The 25,151-nt window shown below is 38.4% G+C and overlaps 2 protein-coding genes across 5 annotated transcripts; one reads left to right on the top strand and one right to left on the bottom strand.

Annotated features, from left to right (window-relative positions):
* Positions 1-481: 481 nt before the first annotated feature.
* LOC138007721 (uncharacterized) lies at positions 482-6,139 on the bottom strand. Of its 2 annotated transcripts, XM_068854782.1 has the most exons (4): positions 5,976-6,139; positions 5,324-5,615; positions 2,921-3,308; positions 482-2,345 (listed from the first exon to the last, which is right to left on the bottom strand). In XM_068854782.1, the coding sequence occupies exons 1-4, from the start codon at positions 6,137-6,139 to the stop codon at positions 2,335-2,337; spliced, it is 855 nt and encodes a 284-aa protein (XP_068710883.1). In that variant the 3' UTR covers positions 482-2,334. The 2 variants fall into 2 exon arrangements, with proteins under 2 accessions (XP_068710883.1, XP_068710882.1); XM_068854781.1 differs by lacking the exon at positions 482-2,345 and having other exon boundaries at positions 2,364-3,308.
* LOC138007720 (uncharacterized) lies at positions 3,205-20,673 on the top strand. 3 transcript variants are annotated; one of them, XM_068854779.1, is made up of 23 exons: positions 7,385-7,662; positions 7,733-7,869; positions 8,826-9,071; positions 9,393-9,440; positions 9,622-9,666; positions 9,879-9,926; positions 10,450-10,551; positions 10,729-10,809; positions 10,953-10,991; positions 11,524-11,565; positions 11,724-11,845; positions 12,278-12,369; positions 12,680-12,765; positions 12,856-12,948; positions 13,126-13,204; positions 14,677-14,821; positions 15,589-15,636; positions 16,161-16,208; positions 17,154-17,180; positions 17,766-17,894; positions 18,006-18,131; positions 18,745-18,780; positions 19,675-20,673. In XM_068854779.1, exons 1-23 carry the CDS (start codon positions 7,388-7,390, stop codon positions 19,693-19,695), a joined length of 2,115 nt encoding a protein of 704 aa, XP_068710880.1. In that variant the 5' UTR covers positions 7,385-7,387; the 3' UTR covers positions 19,696-20,673. The 3 variants fall into 3 exon arrangements, with proteins under 3 accessions (XP_068710881.1, XP_068710880.1, XP_068710878.1); XM_068854777.1 differs by having other exon boundaries at positions 18,745-20,673; XM_068854780.1 differs by lacking the exons at positions 7,385-7,662; positions 7,733-7,869 and adding an exon at positions 3,205-3,442 and having other exon boundaries at positions 18,745-20,673.
* The last annotated feature ends 4,478 nt before the right edge of the window (positions 20,674-25,151 follow it).

Raw genomic sequence — 25,151 nt, 5'->3', positions numbered from 1 at the left:
AAATGATTTAAGTTGTTGAATCAGAATAAAAATGGCAAATTAACGAGGAATGCTTGTGCCATAAATTGAAAAACTAATAAAGAAGAACACTGTTCTTACTTTTTTGTACCCAGCTGTGATTTCCTCGATGGAAAAGGGGTTTGTTTAATATTGATCGGGAAAAAAATTGAATCTCACCCTTTTTTAAAGAATCTCCAGATTTTTTTTCATTGGTCTCCAGATTTTCCTTTACCAGGAGTTGGCAGGTCTGCTCCAATGTCTCACTCTTAAAGTTCCGCGCTTCTACCGTTTTAATTTCCACTAGACTAAGGAAGTAGAAATTACAGCAGTTATCAGTCACACGCTCCCCTCAGCGACTTTTTTTAATTTCTCGACACTAAATTTTGGGTGGACGTCAATCAAATGTTTTCATGACAATAGTCCTGTACGTTCATTTAGCGAGAGTTGAATTCGTCATGACAACATTTCATTGACGTCAACCCAAATTTAGTTTCGAGAAGTGAAAAAAGGCGTTGAGGGGCACATGTGACTGGTAACCGCTGTTATACCGGGTTTTTTTTTTTTGTTTGTTTTTTTGTAGCTTCTGCAAATTTTGACCTCTCGTCAGTGACGGGTGTTTTATCCATTTTCTTGGCCTTGAAGACGTATATTATCTCTGATGCTTTTAAGTCTGTTTTATTTGGGTTCTGTTTAGCGGATTTGTTTTGGTGTGCACCTTGAGGTGTCGGATTCAGAGTTGCGCTTATTTTTCGGTTGTTGTTTTAGCGGGTTATTTCAATGGGAACGTTATCAAGGTCTACCAATTGGGATCATTATACTTTGCTGAGTAACCGAGTACGGCTTCCGCAATAAGACCTCGCATTGCTATCCGTACACGAATACCAGTGATCCGTACTCCACATACACACGTCGTTTGTAATTCGTATACGAATACAAGTTACATGAATTAAACATGGTTGGAATCCGTACTCGATCTCAAACATCTTATGTTCGTACACGAATACCAGTGATCCGTACACGAATTCAAACATGCTCGAATTTAAACGTCAATACGAACACGAATTATTCTCATGGACTTGATTACCGAGATTGGTGAAAACGGTTAAGTACTGGAGCAATGTGTTAACACGGGCACTGCGAACTTTGACAAGCAGGTGACGACATTTTTTTGAATGCCCTTTTTTTTTTCACCAAATTAATGAAAAGCACAATTAAAGTTTTAGTTCCTCGATCTCATTGAAAAGGAAGGAATATATATCAAAAGGTCAGGGTGAGTCTCTAAGGTGATAAAGAAGAGGAGTTACATTTATTTGATTGGAATTTACAGATGGAGAAGGTACTTTCGTCAGCAGAGACTATTAGATCGCAGTTAATATATAGGTTAGGTTTCTTGGATCTATTGCTCGCAGAACGCAAGTAACAATAATAATTAACAGGTGGGTCTTGCTTAATAATACTGTAATTCTAAATGAATATAATCTGTTAGAAACAAATTTAAAATAGTTAAAAATCGCCTTGGCTCAAAAACTCGCAAAGCAGGACGCCGAATATTTGGAAAATCGACTCGTATAGAGCGTTTTCACATGAAGTAACGGCGGCCATGTTGGTGTTCCAAAGCAAAGAAATGGCGGCCATGATGGTGTACCAAACTAATCATCCAGGGAATAACTCTATTTTTATGCAAATATTCGTTTGTTTCAGTAATCCAATATGGCTGCTGGTCTCGTGAGTGAAAACGCTCTAACATAATGGCCGTCGATTTCTCACTTAACCTTGTTGCGTGGAAAATCGACGTCGCAAGTTGTCTCGTTTTTCACGACCTTTCAAAAATTTATTGTAACATTAGGAAATGTCGCTTGTGGTTTCCGTGGATGTTGTTGAGTGTTATCATCAACAAATGGTTTCAATAAATGGCTAAATAACTTTGAACGTCGAGGTCCTTTTACACATTCAACTCACTAAGAAAGTCTTGAAATATGTGTCAGCATACTGACTGAAGAGGTTCTAAGAGCGAAAGATGTTTCAAGACTAGTAGGTTTTATTTTTACAATTTTTACAGTTTTAGTGTGTTGAATGTGTAAAAAGAATCGATGTCTTCTAGTTCATGCACTAAATGGAGCAATGAAATTGCGTATTCTACATGGAGTCCTAATTAATTAAACGAATATAGCATAAATTAATATTCCAGATAGTTTATTATAAATTTAACGGCCAGATTTCCATTTCCATCAATGAATCTCTTCATATCTGGCACACGCGCACCCCACATGTCCCCTTCTTTGAGAGTGACGCGTCCAACATCCACAATCTTGTCCTTGGTGTGCTCGCCAGGCATCAAAACAAACCTAGTCAAACAAAAGATTATATTTTTACTTGCTGAAAAAGAATAATACTTTTCTTCCATTATCATCGCTTCCAGACCCCCCTAGAAAGTAGCGCCTAAGGCGCTACCGAGGCGCGCTAACGCGCGCTGATTAGTATTCTTGTTCGGCCCCCACTTTCAAAAAATGCTAGATCCGCCCCTGGTAGCGATTCGATGTCTGCAATTCCCCGTGATATAAATACTGACTACGATTATCAAAGACAAGAGCCGACTCACTAAAACCTGGTTTACGCGAGACGACAAACTGAACAGACTGCTTAATTTCACAAAAACATGAACATCTAGGCTCATTTCAACTTGTCTTGTTCCTATATGAGAACTTACTCGATATATGTACTTAACAGGCAAGAAAGTAGCTCAGATTACACATTTTTCAACTGTTTTTGAAAAGATGAGCTTAACGTTTGCCCTTAGTCTTAATCGTTGTATCTCTCCATTATCACTGTAAAACTTATTGTCACAACGTTGGTCTATTCACGTCAAATTGCTGGGGAATAATGGCTAAAAAATTTTCCATAATGTGCATATGATCGCCACCTCTCCATTGCCTCCACATCATCTCGTCCAAGTAAGACTGTAGATCTTTTCTTCTAATGCCTTTCTTCCGTTTCAATCCTAATTTGAGTTGACTCCAGCACGACTCCACTTCTTGGGTGTGCACACCGGTGCGAGGATCCACGAAATTACGGGCATGCACGACAACACGGTGTCTTCGGACGTTAGCAAGGCGGGTGAGACCTCTATACGCGCCCCAGTCGTCTGTATGGACTTCACTGCCAGGCAAAAGACACTGCTCTATGATAGGGCAAAGGGTAGCGGCATCTCTCCTGTCAACTACTGTGAAATACCCTCTGGCAGGACTGTATTCAGCTGTGATGATGCCAAATACCCATGTATCACGAGCAGGCCTCCTTCCCCTGTTGTACTGACAGAAACAATTAAAGAGAAGGTTATGATGCGAACTCGGATGGTGGGTATGGAACCCCATTACATCACAACGTACCGGCGTTTCGGGGCTGGAAGCGGAATGATGAATCATGGATCATAGTTACAAAAAATGTAAGAACCATGAATCTTTGTACTACGGCTCGGGAGAATCAGACAAAATACACGTATGAATGAATTACGTTCGAACCAGGGAATGGAGGATATGGCGTTTCCGAGAGTCCTATTTTCAAAACTTTTTTCCGGGGGAGCATGCCCCTGGACTCCCTATATAATTTGTGCATTCCGGGTTGACAGTCCCCCTTGTTCCTCCAGTAACCTTGTGATTAATGTTGAGTTACAAAAAAAATCCATACCTAGACACAATGAATGATGATACCGAATCTGGATGAAGCAGAAGTTTGAACACCAAATGATACGAAACCAGGGTCTGATTACATGGTTTTCGTCCTGGTTAGACGGGCCAAGATCTCAGCAAAAAATTCCATGTAATCGAAATGAAATTTCAGCCAAGACGGGCCAAGATCTCAGCAAAAAATTCCATGTAATCGAAATGAAATTTCAGCCCGCGCTGAATAAGGACCGTAAGCACGCGCATCGACTGTGTTTTCGCATCTCAGTAAATTTTCCCACGCAAATTCACTTTTTGCGCCCGGGCTGAGATTTATCATGTAATCGAAACAACATTTCAGCTTGATGGGCGAAGCGAAATTTCGGCCGAGGCTGAAATTCTCCATGGGCCTAAGGGCCTGATTACATGGCAAGTTCCAGCCCGGGATGAAATTTCGCCCCACCCAGCGGTCTGAAATGTTGTTGCGATTACATGATGAATCACAGCCCGGGCGCAATACGCACATTTTCGTGCTAAAATTTACTGAGATGCGACAACACAGTCGATGCGCATGCTCACGTTCCTTTTTCAGCCCGGACTGAAATTTCATTTCGATTACATGCACTTTTTGCGGTTTTTTCAGCCCGTTTGGGCGGGCTGAAAATTCTAGCCCAGTTTCAGAGACCGCGCTAGGAATTTCAGCCCGTTACCACTGAGAAAATCATTAAGTCACTAGGTGATCAAAAAGTCTTCGCGAATCGTGAATCTGGGAGAAAAATCTTGTAGGAATCATGAATCATTGAGGTAAAAAACGACAGTAATCAAGAATATCAAAATTCAAATAATTCCGCTTCTACACCAGACGATTTCCCCATTGACGAGTAAAATCCTCCGGCGTTAGACAGAGTAAAATAGTAAGTCTGGCCGGGTTAGGGTTACTGAAGACAGTTTTTCAGTTAGTGATAAACCATCGGCTTCATTATCAAGACAATGCGCGAGTTCATATCATTAAGCTCCATGTCAATACTAGGGAAACCACTTTACTGTGCCTTTTTGTTTTATTGTTCACGTTATCATTTAGAACTATGCATACTCTTCCCATGCCCGCCATTTCGGTCGCTCAGTTTCCTTTTTTACAAATGATGCTTAACAAGAGAAAGACAATGGTTGACAAAGAAGTTTTTATTTAAAAACCCTACAAAAAAGGCTGCATAGATGGTTCTTTGAAGTAACTTTTTCAATTGAAATCTGACATCACTTCAAATGAAAGGCGCATGCACAACTAGTCCCAGTCCTCTGCCGTGCTTTTCAGTGAAAAACATGTAAAAACTCAGGAAAAGAAAGGAAGATGCGCTTTTTTCACCGGATAATAACAATAGGGACCATTAGATCGAAGGAACCGAACGACTGTGAGTCAATCTCGTTCCCAGAGTCAGCGTTCCCTTGACCAGCGGTCGAGAAAGAGAGACTCGAATCCAACAAAGGCCATATTTCATTGGCTGTTGAAAAACGGTTTCAGTTCCTGCCATTTTTAGTCTAAACTAGAAAATCGTGCAGTAGAGTTACAGGCACTGAAGAAATGACTTTTTTAAGCATCCTTAGCAACGGTTTGAAAATTTAAAAGTCACACCCCTTAAGACATATTTTACATGTAGACATGTTACCTTAGCTTTGTGGTTAAACTTGCTTTCGTCACACTTGACTATAGCTCCGGCTCCTCCGAATGGTATGACTGGTCGATATTGAAGATCCACAGCACAAAAATCTTGTAATCTTCTACAGATCTGTGAGACCAGATTCTTATTAAAATTTACGTTCTCTGCTATCCTCTTTTGAGGATCTTCTTGAGTGAAGGAAAAGATCACTCGGAGAAGTGTTCCGAGTGACACTTTGGGAAATTCCCCAAAGAAGCTGTTAGTACGCAGGCTTCTCCTTTTTTTGCATCCAGAGCATCTCCTGCGAAGGATGTGAAACACAAAGCAATCAACCTTCGAGTAGGTAAATTTTACCACTTTGAAACTGTTCGCAACAAATTACGATCGGCATAATCTACTTTCCTACATTTGCTGATTTCTTTTTTTGTAATCCCTGTCGAATGGGAAGCTACATCAAATTCTTATCAAATACAACAATTAAACTCAATCTACTTATCTATTTATTCACATAGCATTGTATTCTATTGTCTTTGATTGATATCAAAACAGTTTTTACCTCATAAATCAGCCTAATTGCCGTACCTGCTCATGACTGCTTGAACTTAATCGTCGATCTCAGACGTTACATTAACTGTTCACATCAAGAAGAAAACCCGCTTACCAAAAAAACCCATCTATGTGGTCGTCATTTCTCTCCTTCATTTCCGTAGCACAATTGCACTGCGCACAACTTAGAGGATTAGCCAACAAATGCCGCATTTGAAGCCATCTGATTAAATCCGTGCGAGGGCCTCTCTCCAAATCGATGAGCAGGTTCAAGTCCATATTTTGTCGTCGCCACTGTACGTCTTTCCACTTTTTATTTTATACGAAACACTTCTTTGCTATTTGAAGATAACGATATTCACTCGTGTGGTCCTTCTGACGAATATTATTGTTAATCAGACCAAGCCGTTGCCATAGTGAAATAGCGTTTCCAACTTATAAGCAGCATTGTTCTAATGCACATCGGCTGCTATTAAATCACATTTCAACGCCCTCCTGATGCCCTTCTCCCTTCTGCTCAGAGCAATAATTTTTATTTTTCAATTGTTTGCCTATCATAAATGACTGGATATAGCCAAATCTAAGCAAGATGATTTTTGATAATTTCGTCCCACAATCTGAATAATGCCTCCTTCTGCAGTTAGTTTTCTTTTAACATTCCCCGGAAGTCAATTTTCACACTGCAGTGGGTGTTGGTTCGGAGCGTCGTTTCGGAGCTTGGATGATTTCGCGGAAAAAGAACGACAACCAGAAACTGTTTATATCCGAAAGAAATCTCTGTTACCGCTAACGCAAAATAAATGTAGGCAAGCCTTAATGAAACAATTTTTTCCATTTCTACATCGCGTGGGTTTGGCAACACAGAGAACACAATTTTTTTTTTTCGCAGCTTCGTTGTAAAAATATATATGTACCAAAAAGCTATCTCGCGTGGTCTCGCAAGATTGATCGTTTCACAAATATACGTTTTAGAAATTTGTTGAGAAGCCTCATTTAGGGAGCGATTTTGGAATACCCGGCCACGATTGTCTTCTTGTTGCGGAATCCTTTGAATAACAATGCATGGAACAATAGACGCAATAAGCATTTAGAATAATTGCGATTACGGCCCGGGGTTTAAATCCTGCCATCGACAGATGAAGATTTTTCATTTATAGCTCTGGCTGGAATTAAACTCGCCATATAATCGGGCTCTGAAAGGATAAAAAAAGGTAACAGGCCCCGACATTAATGACATGTCGATTTTTTATCACACAACATATGAGGGGATATGCCATATCACTTTACTATTAATAATTGCCTTTCTTTCATTCAAGTTGAGTTACAGAAGACATAGAAACGAAGAAACGGCGAAACTCTGTTTAATATAATTTGTGCGCCAGCGAAAGCATGGGTTGAGTCCGGAAACTGCTAACTAAAAAGGAAACGTTCGTATGACATCATCAAACAATAGTAACGTGATATGAAACACCTAAAATTTCTAGATCAAAGTCTAAGGACGCTACATTTTCACGTCGCTTATCAAACATGTCGTCAAGAAATCAGTCGAATAGCGAAAGTGATGGCGAATCTGCCACAAATGACAGAAGCCCACCAAGACGTTTTAACCGTCGCGCTTTTTCGCGAGTCTTTGTCCATCTGGAGAAGCGACTCAGAGCTGCTCCAGGTAAAAACGCCTTTCTAACATTGAAAAACGCAGGGAGGGCAAAAGAAATCGCGTTCACTAAAAACCACACTTCAAGCGAGATACAACAGTTGTTGGTTTCTCATTTCCCGACCTTGGCTAACCTGGATCTTTCGCGGTAAGTTACCGAGCACTGTGTTTTACGATCAGAAAATACGAGACTAAAATACATTTGCCCTTTTTATTAGTTTGAACATTGTCAGCTCGTATGACAGAGGACATTCCATGAGTGTCGTTCACCATGGCGTCCCTGACGGGGCGAAAATCATGGAACTTTTTGGAGGGGACGCTAAGAAGAAAATTTATTTGTACTGGAGCCGAGGTGGTACGTTTTGAATGTTACTTTAGTCTTTCTTTTTTCTTGTCTGTCTTTGATTGTTTCGCACTTTTTCCTGAAACATTGAATTCCGGCCACCAAACGAAGAGAAAGACGTAACTTATAATCCCAGGGACAAAGTCTGGTGACAAATCCTAGATCTCCATTAACGGTAAATAAATAGCAATTTAAAATTTTCCCCGATCTAAGTTTAGCCTAATTGGGTTTAGAACAACCGGGGGAACAAAGAGGCGTAACGTTTTCGACGCGAGCCGCAGCGTCGGAGTGAACGAAAGTGGGTTTCCCGCGGTTCGCGTCGGATAGAGTGAATTGAGTGGAATGACTGGTGCCGCAGTGCTTTAGTCGTCTTATTTAAAGGTTAAAGTGAATTGAGTAGAATGGCTGGGGGTTAAATTGAGTTGAGCTTAATAACTGCTGCCGCAGTGGCGTGGTGCTTGCGTCATGGACTAAAGAACGAGGTATATCCAACACGACGACTGCGGTAGCAGTGCTTTTATGGTCCATTTCTCGTGGCCTGGTATTCTGTTGCTGATCTGAAAATCGAAATTGTCGAAAAATTAAGCCCAACTTTGCTATCTACAAAAAAAAAACATTGTGTTTTATTCGTTGACAACTTTTTGCGTATCCTATTTTCGATCTTGTTGATCCAACATTTGACCCAAATGACTTTTAGTACATGCATCTGGCGGGGTGGGGATGGACTCATTCTGTAGTTACAGTGGATTTTAACATAATAACATTGCTTTTTACATCACTCAAATAATTGCATTTATAATGCATAACAGTATAATCCCTTTTACATCTATTAATTTTTGTTTCATCTACCCTGTACATTAAAATATTAATTGATATGCTTGTGTCACTGCGGAGAAGCACCAAGAAACATACAATATCAACTCACTACTAGTGACATTATTTTCATTGGTTCTCTATCTCACATGTAGGTACTGCTTCATCCAACCAACCTGAGGACAACACTGCTTCAGATGCTACAGTTTTTGCTACATCTGCCGCTCTGTCATCCCCACAGTCATCAGCGCCATTATCACACTCATCCCCTTCCTCACCAACTCTCCCTTTTGTACACAATCCTCCACTATCACCTTTGCCATTAAACATGCAGTTATCTGCACATCCTGGCATCAATCAGAGTACCAGAAGAACAGATAACTTCCGTCCAAGAGGTGGACGTAAGTATAATATTAAAACAAACACAAAACGTAATCAAAGCAGTGTAATGAGGTGGTCAGGGTACTGGACTTACACATTTTCAGTTTTCAGGTCCAATTTGTAACTTTTAAGACTTCAAAATTTACAAAAATATCCACTGACTTAACCGTAAAAAGATGGTCTTTGAGCAAGTTTTGAATAAGAGACAAAATACATCTAAAGTTTGAAGAAAATAGTTCCAGGGAATCTCAGTCCTTGGTTCCTTCTCTGATGATTGGTGTGCCTCATCTCAGGCCTCACAAATACATGCAAACCACATTTTCCTCCTCTTCCTTATTTAGTTGAAACCAGAAGATATCTTGCAACATTAGCAGGAAGCAATACAGATGGTAAGTTCTCTGTACATATACATTGTTCAATTAATGCACAAATACATGTAAGTAATGATGAAACGATGCACCCCAGAAAGGAAAGGCTAAAATAAAAAAATAAGACCAAAAAAGCATCAAACAAAAAACACTGTTCGATTAATAATGAGGAATTAAAATTCCCACACATTTTTTTTTTCAGGTTCTGATATTAGTTTTATAACAATACCAGAGAGCGATGAGGATGGTTAGTAAAGTAAACTGTAGGCTGTAGTAGTAATGAAAAGCATATTGCACTGTCTTGTCCAAGATGCATACATGAAGATCAAAAGACATGTGAAGCACTGATCAAACAGTTGTTATGATCTTTACACATTTTACTGTTGAAGGTATTAATGTAGTGTTGAGTAGTAACCTCCAATCATTGCACTCACTACTGCAACATTTTGTCTTTGACAGATACTGATCTGTTGCACAATGACGTGGTTGTAAACCCACCTCCTCCAGGTAAATATTGAGTATTGATTGATGTTCTCAAGTAAGGGGGGGGGGGGGAGGGGGAGGAGAGTGGGAGGGGGTGGTGGGGCAGTTCCCTTCTTTACTGTGGAATAAGGGTGGGACCTTTGAACTTTTGTTTCACAGAATTACCTGAAATCACATCAAACACACCAGGCATGCACAACTAGCACCCATTTTCCAAAAGCGAGCTCAACAGGAACACACCCAAACTTTAAAGTGCCTAATATACAACGGTACTTTCTCAATATTTCAAATCTTGTTTTAAGACAACACGCTTCTCAAGCCTTTTTGACTGACGTAACAGGCAAGATTGCTTAGTCCGGGTTTTACGTCCCAAACTACACCCAAATGTTTGACTGACAGGAAAAGGGGGTATATATAAGAGCTATAAAATTGACCCAACCCATTTGTGGACACAAAATTTAATGGATATTAGGAATTATTGCAAATATTGAAATTATATCTACATCCATACCGAAATGTGACGTTAGTAAGTTAATTATCAATGTAGTGATGCAGTTTTCACAAGTGCAAAGACAAAGACCACCATTCAATCTGCTGGGAACTACATCAACAATCACAAGAGCCACAAATGTGATTTCACAAAGTTCAGGTAATTAATGACAAAAAGTTAATGAAACTAATAAATTTTACAAAGTGATAAACAGTAATCCCCAACACAAAGTTGCAATTTTGAAGGATCCTGCAGCACAATTATATACTATGCTAAGTGATGCGCCATTATTGTAAATAATGACATATATGTTTTTATGTCATAATTTAATGCAAGCGAGAAGAGACAGACTCCCCTACACTCTGGTGACATCAAGCACACAAGCCTTAGCCACAAACGTAACTTCACAGGGTGCAGGTAAAGTCTTGCTGATTACAATGTACAACATGTATGTTTGTTACTCAGTATCTAGCAGACACTCCATAGCACATCATGTTGACTCGAAAAATACATACACTGTTCTTCATTAATTTCCTTTTAATGTTCCTTGTGCCTTTTAGGGTTTGCTGGAGCACCATTTCATGGAGATGGAATGCAAGGTTAATTCATGATTGGATTCATCGGCATGCTTACTCCCTCACCACTGATTTTCTCTTTTTTCTACTTCTCCTTTTTAAAGTTACTGATACATGTAGCCACCACATCAAACCCACCTTACCCAAAACAGTGGGTTATTGCAATTCAAGTATCTTATAGTTGGAATTCAACAACGATGAGCACACAATAATATAATCAACATATTGTCATTATTTCACATCGAATGCTGGAAAATCCTCCTCAAGCAAAAACTGATTTTGTTTTTGGATTTCCTGTTTGAGTTATCAAGCATCACTACTGATTTCAAATGTATAAACAACTGAGTGGTCAAAATACAACAAGTTAATAACAGCATGTATCCTCCCTTCTTTCAAGATGTTTCTTTCAAATGAGTAGATTTCAAACACTATACTATTTGACTTACAATCTTTTCATCCTCTTAGTCAATTCACCAGACCACAGTACTTCTTGAATATGTTTTTCTTCAGCAAACACTAACTGAAATTAAAATCTATATTTTAAAAATCATTTCAGTCGGCACAATAAAAGAAGACTTGTTTCCATATGGATTAGGAGGTAGGTATGTAATCTGTAAGTATAACTTGCACAACAATTTTAAGTAGCCCAACCACACCTATTTGAAAAATCACTGGGTAAAGTTGCAAGTTGTGACCCTGAGTAAATCGAACAAATGCTTTGCAGAGTATGTGCTATCAAATAATCATATTCCACAGGAACATCAGTTAGCATGGAAAGCAGAAGCGATGAGACAAACAGGTGTGAACGTCTCCTGCAGGGTTCATGTGCAGAAGAAAACACTTTCATGGTGCCTTTGTTGAACCACTCCTTTGAAGAGGTGACTGACATTTCAAAAACTTCGTTTTAGTTGAAAACAAGCATCACCAATCTATATAATTATACTTTGCCACCATGTGCCTACTATTGGCAACATTTGATTTGTGAGTTCAATCACAAAATAATTTTTTCATGAAACAAATGAAATAAATTGTTCCCTTGACATGAGGCATTTGGAAAGGCAGATAAATAATGTGGTCCACTTTCAAACAAGAACTGTATGGAGGGGTTTAAATAGAAGCCAGCTGCCAGGGGTTCAGCTCCATAAACACCATAAGCAAAATAGGACTGTAAGACACCCAGCTTTTTGCCATGGCAGACCACTATAGTAGTGTTATTACCTTTGATTTACCACCTGCTCACTTAAAATCTTAACCTGTATATATACACTGGTTGACCTCATCTTAGAATGTATGCATTTCCCTTTCGAAAGATATGCTGGCAGGCGTATGAAGATCAGAGGGCAGTAGTCACTGTCCTCCTTAATCCTTCCAGTCGGAGCCAATTTCAAGCCAACATGCTAAGGTACATTGTACAAGATTTTATTATATCTACACTACATGTTTAACCTTGAAAGGTTGTCGGTATACTATTATAGGTATGCAGAACATTTGAACAGGCTTTTACTTTAGGTACGTACTAAATACTTGTTGTAGATACAGATAACGTATATAAAAGGAAAAAGAATGAGAACAATACCTAACCAAAATACAATATTTAAAATACTGTATCCAGTACACAGACACATACCCAACATTTTAGACAAGAAAACAGAAATAAGGGGAAATCATAATAACCTAACAATTATTTAATACAACTTACTCCCAATTTTCAGTGTGCTTCAAAATGTACAAGAAAATAGTAGTCGAGAAGACTGGTTTTTTTGGGCTGCGGAAACTACTTCTGAAAATGGAAAAAAAGGCAAGTAAAGCAAGTACAACATTTTTGCTAGTATTGTCTAAGTTGTTTACTACATGTATCAATTCTTGACTTGGTCATTTTCCACCTTAGTGCTCGAGAAATATGGAAATGGCTGCGAAGACCAAATAATATTTTTGGTGCCATCCACCCAACAAACCCCAGTTTTTGTTGATCGCATTGAAGGTATGTATATAAATATTCTAACTAGCCTTAAACGTGCACAAGATTTTCAAGAAATATATAGAATTACTATAGAATTAATCTCAATGTAGCTTGATGACCATTCCACTGAAAGAAAGATACAAAATTAAATGACTGTGTTAGGAAATTGTTGCTTAAAGACCATATTGTTTACTGCAGGTCCTGTCCTCAATGACTTTGATCAAACAAGATTGTGTGATAAAATTAAAGCTATGATTCATGGCCTCAGTATGGAAAGGTGAGTCTGCATGGGATTTCTCATATATATACAGAGCACAAAGTAACTGTAAAAGCTGTATTCAGTAGTCACCCTTGGCGATTGGCCATGCGACTGCTTACTGTAGGTTGTAGGCTGTAAGTACTAATCAGATACAATGAGATGAACTCTTTTGCCTACTTTAAGGGTCTAGTTGTTTTAGTATCACCCAACTAGTCGGACAGAAAAGGCAACAATAAAGTTGGCAAATGCAAATAGAAAATATATTTATATGGGAATGAAACGAAAGAAAGTGTCCTACTTTTCGCTACTCAAGGACTATTACTAATAGTCCTCCAGTAGCGTAACCAATTAAAATGCAGGATTTGCGTTAGTCCACTAGTTGGGTGATACTAATAAACAGGTTTTTTTTCCCTCTGTATCTTCCTCAAAATTCCATCAGTCTCTAAAGTGCTACTATGATCAAAAAATCATTTTCTTCTTTTCTTCAGATTTTGATTTGATTTTTGTTCCCTGACTGATTGGCAAAATTTTGAGCTTTGATTTTGATCCAAAGGCTGCTTATTTTGAGTGTAAGGTTTGGATTTCATGCTCCACCATTATTCACGTTCAAAAGTGATCGATTGGACCTCAGGGGGTTGGATCTAGGGAAATGTGACGTAATTTACTCACTAGATTTAAATTTCAGCATGTAAATGCAAATTATTATATATGCAAAACACAAGTTTAAAATTCTGAAAGCCTGAACCTCCTCCTGCATTTTAATTCAGCCGCATACACATGCATTGCATTCTTAAACCAGCAAGTCTATGACTTCATTTTCTCCTCGATCCAGCTCTCTCAAGATTTTAAAGTTAGTAACGGTGGAGCAATAAATAACAAAATTCCGGTTAAAATAAACAGGTGTCTTTTTAAAATAAGAACTTAAAACTTGGGTCACTTAGTGTTAAGTCAACATAGTTTTGAAATCCAAAGAAAAAGAAGAAAAAAGATTTTAAAGTTAGTAATGGTGGAGGAATAAATAACAAAGTCCCAGTTAAAATAAACAGGTGTCTTTTTAAAATAAGAATTGTAAACTTGGGTCACTTAGTGTTAAGTGACCTTTAATTAACACTTAGTGTTAAGTTAACTATGTTGAGTTAACATAGTTTTGAAATTCAAAGAAAAAGAAGAATTGTTTTTCTGGTCGTAGTGGCACTTTAAAGAAATAGCAACAACAAGAAAGTAATTTCAATCTATTATTTTTCCTTGAGAACAAAATTAATACAGTGTAAATAAGACAGTGATAATTATTATGTCTCTGTAGTTTGATCTCACAAATGAAACAGCATACAAATGCAAGGCTGAGAATGTTCTGCTCTTTCCTAACAACTTACCTAACCTGCAATCATGCTCAATTTAGGATTGCTCCTATGTTCTCATATGATTACCTATACTTATTAACCCAAAAAATGATAAATAAGGTAAGAAAGGGAGATGTTTAAAATCTACAGGAAGCGACGTGACCAATGGAGAGAGCTGCGCAGACAGCAAGAAAATGAATTACAACAGATGACCTCTGGAAATGACCACCAGTTGGGCATTGTGGACGACAATCCTGCCGCTAACAGTGAATGCCAAGCCATCATCCAAACAAAAGTTAGCATACAGGACTTTCTAGGCTTTTTAAAAATTTATAAACCTGTAGTTTCTGATACGAATATGTTCATTCCTTCGCAAACTTTCTGCTATAAGGATCAAAAGAGCTTCATAGTTTAGCTGCCAGAAAAGCTGTTACAGGTTATTGATGGCAAATGATTTTCCCACCCAACCAGATTACTGCCACTTTTTGAAAATGCAAGCAACTCTAGGTAAATTTGAAAATTCAATGTCTCCACCCTGGTTGTCATGGTAAATTTAATGGTGGTGAAGAATCTAATCATACATGTATGATCCATACATGTATGCACACTGTGTTCTCTCATGAATCAAGGCGTATATTTTTAATTCTCATACTTGTAATCTTGATGGTAAAATAATATTTCACCGACTGAAAGAGATGCTACAATCATTCTAGAGCAATACTTAATAAAGAACTTTTTAATTTCATAGATACAATATGGTGGCTGTTTGCAGAACTTGCAAAAAAAATATTTATAATATCTGATTAAAGAAAAAGACAGCAATACAGTAACAAAAAATGATCAAAAGAATATGTCAAATAAGAAGTTCCAAGGATTTTCAAATAATAGTCTTCAAAACGAACAAGTAAAGCACATATCCAAACAGTGATGATTCCAAATTGATAACCACTCATTTTCAAAATTCTTCGTTTTAAATAACAAGTTTTAAGTGAGGGTAGAGCAGTGAACCAAACTGAATTTGTCCAGCTACCATAATGTTCACATAATTTTGGAATTTTACAGGTGCAACAAAAGGATATTACTACTGTAAAAGAAACGACTCATTCGACGGTATGTAAGCATTGCTGAATTACCGGAAACAGTCTGCAATACTAAGTGTTACAGGGCTCAATAATTATTATAATTATCAAGAATGTTCTTTGAAGGTGATTGGAACTGTCTACAAATTTTGCAAAGGTCGTGTGTCACGCAAAGTGTTGTACTCTCGGAGTTTTCGAGAACTGCAAGACTCCTGCCTAACGGTCACTCGGTCGCCTGGGGAACCTTATTTGCGAGCGCGGGCAACCAAATTTCTCAACGGGGGCCTAACTTATCTCAAGGTGCTTTATCCTCACTTTTAATTAATTCTGGGCTCTTGAAAAAATGACTTGGGCTACTAACTTTTAATATTGGAAAAATTTTCTTTCATAGCAGCCTTGAACTGACATATCCGAACAGTGATGATTCCAAATTGATAACCACTCATTTTCAAAAGTCTTCGTTTTAAATAACAAGTTTTAAGTGAGGGTAGAGCAGTGTACCAAATTTAATTTGTCCAGCTACCATAATGTTCACATAATTTTGGAATTTTACAGGTGCAACAAAAGGATATTACTACTTTAAAAGAAACGACGCATTCGAAGGTATGTAAGCATTGCTGAATTACCGGAAACAGTCTGCAATACAGTGTTACAGGGCTCAATAATTATTATAATTATTGAGAATGTTCTTTGAAAGTTATCGGAACTGTCTAGAAATTTTGCAAAGGTCGTGTGTCATGCAAAGTGTTGTACTCTAGGAGTTTTCGAGAACTGCAAGACTCCTGCCTAATGGTCACTTGGTCGCCTGGGGAACCTTATTTGCGAGCGTGGGCAACCAAATTTCTAAATAAATTTTTTAATTAATTAATTTTTTAATTAATTAATTCTTGGCTCTTGAAAAAATGACTTGGGCTACTAACTTTTAATGTTGGAAGCCCGAAGAGCTGCGGAAAAGTCTTCTTTCGTAGAAGCCTTGAACTGCCATAAGTTTTTAAAAAATAAATTTTTCGTAACAACAGTAAATAGCTACTTTTAGAAACATCAAGGCTCGCTTTGGATAGCTACATAAGTGGCTCTCTAGTCGGCTGTTGTGGTTGTTCAGGACTTTGTCTCCTATGTGTAATTTCAAATCAATATTGTGTGACAAGTGACAAGTGAAGGGATTTCCTGGTACATGTGTGACTGCTATCATCAAGATTGGTTTCTGTGGTTCATGATACTGTGGAAAGAGTCCTCAAGAGATTTTGACAGAGAAAGGGAAAGTGCTTTGCCTGCAGTGGTCAGATTTTTTAAGCATACAGAACTACTGTATTGTGGTGATTGTAGTGAGATTCTAATAAGAGCAGTTGCTCCCGTTACTGAAGATTAACTAAGTTGTCTTTGTTAGGAATAGCAGAGTAGTTGAATATCTTTCTGCAGTTAACTTGATTACCATAACAAACGAATTAGACCTCAATATAATCTACAAACTTGGCTTCCAGCTATTTACTATTTCAAACTACTTGAAATAATGTTAAGTCAAATTTCTGTTTTATTATTTACCACCAGGAACCTTTGGAAGATAAAAGTGAAGAGGTAATCATACAACCGGCTGTCAAATTTTTTTTTTAATTTTTAAAGCTACACATTGTTTCCTGTTCTTAATTAAGGAACATCTGGTTGTGAAGCTAATGAGGTTGTCATGACTTACATGTACATGTAGGAATCGGAAATTCTTGTTGTTGTCACGACCTCCATTAGCTTCACAACCTTATGTTGTCTACAAAATCCCCTGTGGCAGTTGCTCTTGGAATTACAAGTTTCACTAGTTTCTTACAAAAGACTTAGTGTTCAACACAGTCACTAAAATTAAGCTCTTGATCAACATAGACTCCAAGTAACTTATGACGTGTGGTACATGTATTATCTGAAACTTCCTTATGATTGGTTTAACTCTCATCTAATCGACATTGGAAACACTACATGTAATCTTAGTGCGTTGCCTAGGCCCATTTTACAAACATAGATTTTGTCTTATCGGTACGGAATATGAAATGATCATTACTAGACCGGACCTCGAGTTCTATAAAACAATAAAACTACCTCTTACAGTACTTTTCTCCACACAAATTCCAAGATTCAGTCATGTACATGTACATGTACATTCTATGTTATTTGTAGATAAACATCAGAAGGCAGCGACACCTAAGACTGCTTGCAGAACCAAAGGATGGGGTTCAACTACGAGTGAGATTGAACAACATAGAGGAGCCATTAACAAGATACTTTTCTAGGAATGCTTTGTACCAGGTGAAAATGAAGCAAACATTATGGATACATTAAGTACCAGTACATTTCAGGATAATAATTATTGATTGTTCATTTTAATTAAAATTTATGTCTCTTTCCACTATTTTGCAGGAGGTATATGACTGGGTTGGGTCAATGGAAAAGGCTCCTCTCTACTTTACCCTTCACACACAAGGAAAACTGATTAAACATGCAGATGAAGTAGAAGGAAATTCTGTTGTTCATGTCACTGAAAGGGTACTTACATATAGCATCATACAAATTAATATGGACAAATGAAACTATTACACAAATGATGGTAGCCCAAGTATTACTGTTGCTTTCATGAACATAAATTACCTGAAGTGAATTAAATCATGATCCTCAATATGTCAATCTGTCAGCCTTGTTGACTGTTCAACCACTTTCCTTCACCAAATATTACAAGGAAGACAAATGTACTCGAAAGCATCATACGTCATAACAACAGGCTTGCAAACTGGAAGAAAGGAAACAAACAAAAAAGACATGTTTGAAGAAATGCATGAATTCAGTACAGCATCTTTTCACCACATTTAAGAATTCGCTATTATACAGTATTTGACAAATACTGAATTGTGGAGACAAGTTGTTGTCCAATTATGCCAGTTGCCATTCTCCTTAGCATTTGCATCAGTTTAATTTTAGAGAATCACGTACTTATGCAAAAAATAACCGTAACTTTTGCAACCTTGACGTTTGTCGTTGGGATAACATAATATATAAATACATCTATAGTTATAGTTAAATAATATGTTTACCACTGCTCACAACTACTATCATTATTAGTACCCTGTCAACTCTTACACCCTTTCATTTTACTACTTCATAGGAGGCAGGACAAGTTGCGATGTTACTTGGTTCTGAGGTAAGGGAAGTACCCTACCCTAAAAAGCATTTTAATTGACCAAAATGTATAAATTGCAGGCAGCAAATAATCCGCCTATCTCCACCTAACAGAAGATATGATGAAGGCCAAAATAACATCAAATCAGCTGACATTCATTCATCAGTGTAGATATCCATTGCATCAACAAATTTTGCGCTGAATGTTATCTACATGTATGAAATGAGACGAAGTGTAAAAAAACCCTTACTTCAACATATCCAGTACACTCAAGTAAACTCATTACCAGTAAGAGGGCATCTTTTCAAAATATGGGGATATTTGCTATATCTTGCTATATACACGTACATGTACATATAGCAATTATTGATTTCTTAAGGACGTACATAATCTTGCAGCTACTTTGCTGAGTAACCGACTACGACTTCCGCAATAAGACCTCGCATTGCTATCCGTACACGAATACCAGTGATCCGTACTCCAATACGCACGTCGTTTGTAATTCGTATACGAATACAAGTAATCCGTACACGGATGCCGCAATATATCACGAATGTGTAATAACGGGGGAAGAATTATGTTGATTCGTACACGATTACTTTATGATGGGAATCCGTACACGAAATCCGTACACGGACCGACGACTCATGAACCAATGGTTGTTATCGAGAGGTCTGGGAACAAGATCGTGTTTACCAATAAAAACTTTAAAAATGAAATTTAATACTTATACATTACTGCCTGAATCTGCTTACTGTGGGGTTTGGTTAAAACTGGTTTCATGCGCGCAAGTGAGGGAGGGATGGTTTGGGAGGTTGTTTGAATGTCTCAAGACGTTTGATTGACAAACCCAGCAAGCAAAACGGGATTTTTTCACATAAATTATTGAAGGTGGGGTTGATTTTACAACTTCAGGTTGTCGTTCCATCCTGCTAACCAGCTATGGCCGAGACGCAAGCCGTTGAAAACCGCAATGTTGTTTTACTGGGCAAGACTGGTGCAGGGAAATCTACTGTAGCAAGCAAAATTTCCGGCCTGGAGAAATTCGAAGTTAAAAATGTAGCTAGCAGTGTAACTGCGAATGTAAAATCTGTCTTCTGTACCTACTTTGATGAAGATTCAAGGATCCAGTACTGTTTTAAAGTCATAGTTTTTGACACTAAACGGAAAAACTTTGAGATCATGACGGAGATCAAGCAGGTCTTCCAAAATGAAGCCCCGGAAGGAGTCCATTTGGTGCTGTTTGTATTCCGAAGAGGACGACTCACGGAAGAAGAGAAACGCACTTTCGATTTCATTACCAAACACTTTCGTGCACAAATGTCGGGTTTTTCTGCCTTGGTAATCACAGGCTGTGAAGACGACAGTGAAGTCGCACGCAAAGAGTTTCTCGAAAGCCTCAGAAGCGAGGCACCGGATCTCGCAAGTTTCATGAAGAAGGGAATCTATGCAGTGGGATTTCCAGATCTCTCCATGATGAAACCGGGAGTAAGGAAGGCTTTAGAGGAAGACATGCAAGAGGAAATCAAAATGCTTCGGAAAATTGTCATAAATGCCGACCAGAAGTGTCTTGTTGGAAACGAAATGTTTCAACTGAATTTTTGGGAAAAGCTCGAGCAGTGTGTCATTCTGTAGAATGTAAGCGCAGAGATTTCTTTGGCCACAATAACGCTTGACTAAGACGCTATAGTTATGTTTTCGTAGCAAGTAGCTTTTTCGGTTAGACATGTCCTCAATCTGTTTCATGTGGTGTGCTTCTGTACTCCCGGGCTTGCATAGGGAACATGCATGAATACCTAGAGTGAGACACGGTTGAACCAACGAGCGTAGGGGAAAACTTAAGCATTGTGTCATTTGGTAAGACATTTTTCTGGTATCTATTAAAGCTTAAGAATAAAACACCGTGAAATATTCGCTTTTGCTCTTAATCATGATCATAACACCGGCCCGCTTTTTTTCCTTATTGCGTAGCGATCCTTATCGAGCTGCAATGTTGAAATTGCTTTCCTACTTTTTCTGATCAAATAATGGTCGAAATGGGTAAAACTTGTCCAAGACTTGAATCCGAAGAAAAACCAATTGTTTCTTAAGTTTCTTGGGCCATAGTTTTAGGCATTATGATTTGCCCCGACAAAATCTGAAGAAACTATGTATTCTGGATGGACTGTATGAATTAGGGCAACTGTAAATTCCGCCTTCCTACTCGCAATCACATCACGCCATTTTTTTTGCTAGGTATATTCTTCTTTCGACGGATAGGTTTTAAGACAATAAACTATTGAAGGTTGAATTGCTGAATGTTTATAGAGAATTTTATTAGTTTATTGTAGTAATGTGGCTCAGTACTCATCGTGGAAATCGAAGCTTCATTTATTTGTCCTCTAGTATTGTTTATCTTGATATTTATTATTATTTTATTATTTATGCACGGTAAAATCATCAGCTAAGATTACAAACAATGCTAAAATCTAAATTACAAAAGGTAAAATTTTAAAATGATTACAATAAAATACAATTACTATAATACTATATTAATTCTAAAGCTGCTTTCCATGAATGCCGTGCTTTATACTAAAATATGTCTTTAATCAGATTTTTGAAAAGCCCAAGAGACTCTGCTTGTCTCGCTTTGAGGGGTAAGCTATTCCAGACAGTAGCACCTCTATAGCTGAAGCTGTTTCTATAATAATTTGTCCGTGGAAACGGAACATTAAGCTTTCTTTCAGAGTCTCTTAAACTATAAACAGATTCGCGGTTTGTAAATTTAGAACATAGATATTCCGGTGCTAGCCCCTGAAGACACTTATAGACCATTGTGGCCAGCGCAATTTGTTGCTGGCTAACTAGATTTTGAATAGCTCGCTAGCATTTGCATCAAAATTAGAGAAGGTCAAAACTCTGGCTGCTCTATTTTGCAGTTTTTGTAATTTGTCATGTAACGTGATACCACAGTTTCCCCAGACGACATTGCAGTAGTCAAAGTGCGGTTGAAGTAAAGCGTGATAAATAGAGTGCAATGTCGTCTGAGGAAGGAGATGCCTTATACGTTTGAGGGCTCCAATTCCAGAAGCTACTTTCTTTGTCAGTTTATCGACATGGCTACTCCAGTTAAGATTATTATCAATAAGCACGCCCAGGGATTTAGCAACAGAAACTTGAGTGATAGGAGCACCATTAATCTCGGGAATTGGAGGATTTGTGAGAGCATACAACCTCTGCCTTGATCCAATCAGCATAAATTCGGTTTTTGTCATGTTCAGGGTAAGTTGGTTTGCTATCAACCACTTTTTAACATTTTCTAGATCATGGTTAAGTCTTGATTCTATGTCGCCTGTATTGTCACTCGCATATGTTAGGTGGGTGTCATCTGCGTACATCCATGGCATACAATTCGTTAGACAGTTTGGCAGATCATTGATATATAGCAAAAACAACAATGGACCCAAAATAGTCCCTTGAGGGACGCCGCAACTTAGTGAGCAGGTTTTAGAAAGTGATCCATTAATAGAACACTTTTGAGTGCGGTTGTCCAAATAGGACTTAAACCAGTTGTAAGAAATGCCATGTATGCCGTAATTATTTAATTTAGATAAAAGGATCTCGTGATTAACCGTATCAAAAGCTTTTTTTAGGTCTAGGAAAACAACAGCGTTTATTTTTCCTCGGTCAATGTTGTAAGCCCAAGTATCCGTAGCCCCAAGTAAAGCCGTAACGGTGGAATGAATAGAGCGAAAACCAGATTGGCATTTACATATTACGTTATGCTTTGTTAGGTACGCATATAATTGGTTATAAACTATTCTTTCGAACACTTTGGCTATAACCGGGATAACGGAAATTGGGCGGTAATTGTTTAGGTCATCACGTTCCCCTTGTTTGAATAGTGGAGTGACCCGTGCACACTTCCAGTCGTCTGGGAACACACCTACATTTAATGACTGATTGAAAATATAGCACAGCGGTTTGCAAATAAGATCCGCGCATTCACGAATAAGTCGAGAAGAAATTTTGTCAAGGCCGACTGCCTTTGATTTTTTCAGTTTATTCAGCAGTGAAAATACTTCATTTGTGGAGGTTGGGCGGAACTGAAACTCCTTATCCGTGCTAGTGAGATAATTCAGATAGCTGTTGCCATCTGAAGAAGGAATATCACTAGCAAGTTTCGGGCCAATGGTAGCAAAATAACGATTAAATTCGTGCGCTATTTCTGCTGGAGCTGTTACTGATTGCTCATTTACATTCAGTTGTTTCACAGACGTTTCCACGAAATTTCGGGAAGACAGCTCATTGATGATCTGCCAGGTTTTGCGGGAATCACCCTTATGCTCGTTTAGCATATTTTGATAATAAACTTGCTTCGCTAGCCTAGTCGCACTATTGACTTTGTTCCGCTGTCTTTTAAAGTGAACCCAATCATTAGGATTTTTTGATCTAATTGCTCTGAGTTTCAAAATATCTCGATCGTGCATCTGTTTTTTAAGCTCAGAAGTAATCCATGGGGAACCCCGCGCGCGAACACGAGTGGTTCTCAATGGAGCGTGCTTGTTAACAATAGCCAAAAAGGATTCCTTCCATTCATTCCACACATCATTTGGATTGGAAGAATTGTTTATGTGATCCCAATCTTGAGATGCAACATCGCTACGAAATTTATCACGGTCAAAACTTCGAAAATTCCTATAGGTTATATTAGTGTGACCCTTACTCTGTCCATTAATGGCTAATTTTCGATAGACATAGACCATGCTGTGATCGCTAATGCCAATATGACGCACACCTGAGCATAACACCTTGTCAGGACAGTTAGTAAAAATTAAATCAATCAATGTTGCAGAAGTTTCGGTTATTCTTGTTGGTTCTGTTATGAGTTGTTGAAGTCCATAAACATCCGTGATAGTTAATAATTTGCGTGTATCGCTGTCAAACTGGGATGCGGCCATATTGCAATTTAGATCCCCTAAAAGGTAGAATTCAGTATTAAGGGAATCCAATTTCCCAATCAACTCTTCAAAAGGTGAAAATATACCAACAAGCGAATTAGGTGGTCTATACCACGTAGCAACAATAAATGATTTAGAGCGAGGTTTGCGTATTTCAATACAAAGGTTCTCAAGACTGTCCATGCAAAGATCGTTGCGCACCGAAAAGTTAATTGACTTTTTTACATAAAAGCAAACGCCCCCACCTTCATATGTAGTTCTATCACGTCTAACTATATCATAACCAGAGATACTGACCTCATTATCGGTGATGTATTCATTTAGTTTAGTCTCGTTAATTGCGAGAACATCTATATCGTTACTTACGAGAAAGATCTTGAGTTCATCAAGATGAGTGGTCAATTTATTTATATTCAGCGAGGCCAGCTTAAAACCGCGTTTGGAGGGCAATACTCGAGAACGATCAATAGGATTTTGAGTCGGACTTCTCGATGACTCCTGACTGTTGCCTTCCAACGGCACGGCATTAATGGAAGGCATAGTAAAAGTTCAATGAGCTAGACCATGATAAAAATTCTTAAAAATATTCTTGTTACCTGCAAAATTCAGGTGTAGACCTCCACGGTTTAACCCCTTTTCGTTTGAAAAGTACATATTAGTACATATTCTTCAGTCGTTGCAGGTGCTGATCCTTAAGTCGATCTATAGTAACAAACGGAGGACCTCAATTTTGGAATAAAGAGCGCCCTGCTTAGTCTGGCTTGAACCACGAAAGTTCTTTCTCTTTTGTCTTCTCCAAAGCTCTTAGTCAATTGCCTGGGAACAGCTTTCTTAGAAAATTCTTCCGATGCGAAAGTCGACGGACTTTGTCCTAAAGCCCAGCTAAATTTCGACTTCCTACTGTTCTCGGAATTATGACGCAATATCGGACCATTGGTTCTGCTCTAGTACATATTCTTCATTCTATACGTACAGGTGTCAACAATTTTGTACCTCAGGGCTAAATACAAATGACAATTGACACAAAGTTCAACAATATTACTCATTGCTAAAAACACTTAGATCTCGATAGCTATGGATTCAGATGCATAGTGTGGTAAGGCCAGTGCCGATAGGCCTGTTGCGCAGGGCTGAGTTAATGCATCAGTCAATTCCAGCAGTGCCCATTCCCCCCACCCTCCCCACACCCCGGCAACACCGGGGCATTTGCTCGCGTTGTCAGTCCCTGCGGTGCGGCATTCGCAATTTTATCGCGACCCGGAAAGGGGGGGGGGGGGGGGGGGGGAAATTTGCGTAACCCGGGGCGACCGCCTGGCATTTGACACACGTGTTTTCGAAAGTACCATGGATGAATTCATCGGAAAAGACGAGGCGAAGATTGATTATTCCGTCAGGGACTAGACAAACTTGTAGATGTTTTTAAAGGTATGTTTTCTCAATTTTAGATATTTC

Source organism: Montipora foliosa, chromosome 6, assembly GCF_036669935.1.
Source record: "Montipora foliosa isolate CH-2021 chromosome 6, ASM3666993v2, whole genome shotgun sequence".
In the NCBI taxonomy this organism is placed as follows: domain Eukaryota; kingdom Metazoa; phylum Cnidaria; class Anthozoa; order Scleractinia; family Acroporidae; genus Montipora; species Montipora foliosa.
This window is presented reverse-complemented; position numbering and strand designations above follow the sequence as displayed.

Bases quoted from the DNA above. Each gene is read 5' to 3' on its own strand.
- LOC138007721 (XM_068854781.1), bottom strand. From the start codon at position 6,139: ATGGACTTGAACCTGCTCATCGATTTGGAGAGAGGCCCTCGCACGGAT. The intron at 5,616-5,975 runs GTAAGCGGGTTT...CATCCTTCGCAG, and splicing joins CACATAGATGGGTTTTTTTG to GAGATGCTCTGGATGCAAAA. The intron at 3,309-5,323 runs GTAACATGTCTA...TGTTTCTGTCAG, and splicing joins AGTTTAACCACAAAGCTAAG to TACAACAGGGGAAGGAGGCC.
- LOC138007720 (XM_068854777.1), top strand. From the start codon at position 7,388: ATGTCGTCAAGAAATCAGTCGAATAGCGAAAGTGATGGCGAATCTGCC. The intron at 11,566-11,723 runs GTAGGTATGTAA...CATATTCCACAG, and splicing joins GTTTCCATATGGATTAGGAG to GAACATCAGTTAGCATGGAA. The intron at 16,209-17,153 runs GTATGTAAGCAT...ATTTACCACCAG, and splicing joins AAGAAACGACGCATTCGAAG to GAACCTTTGGAAGATAAAAG.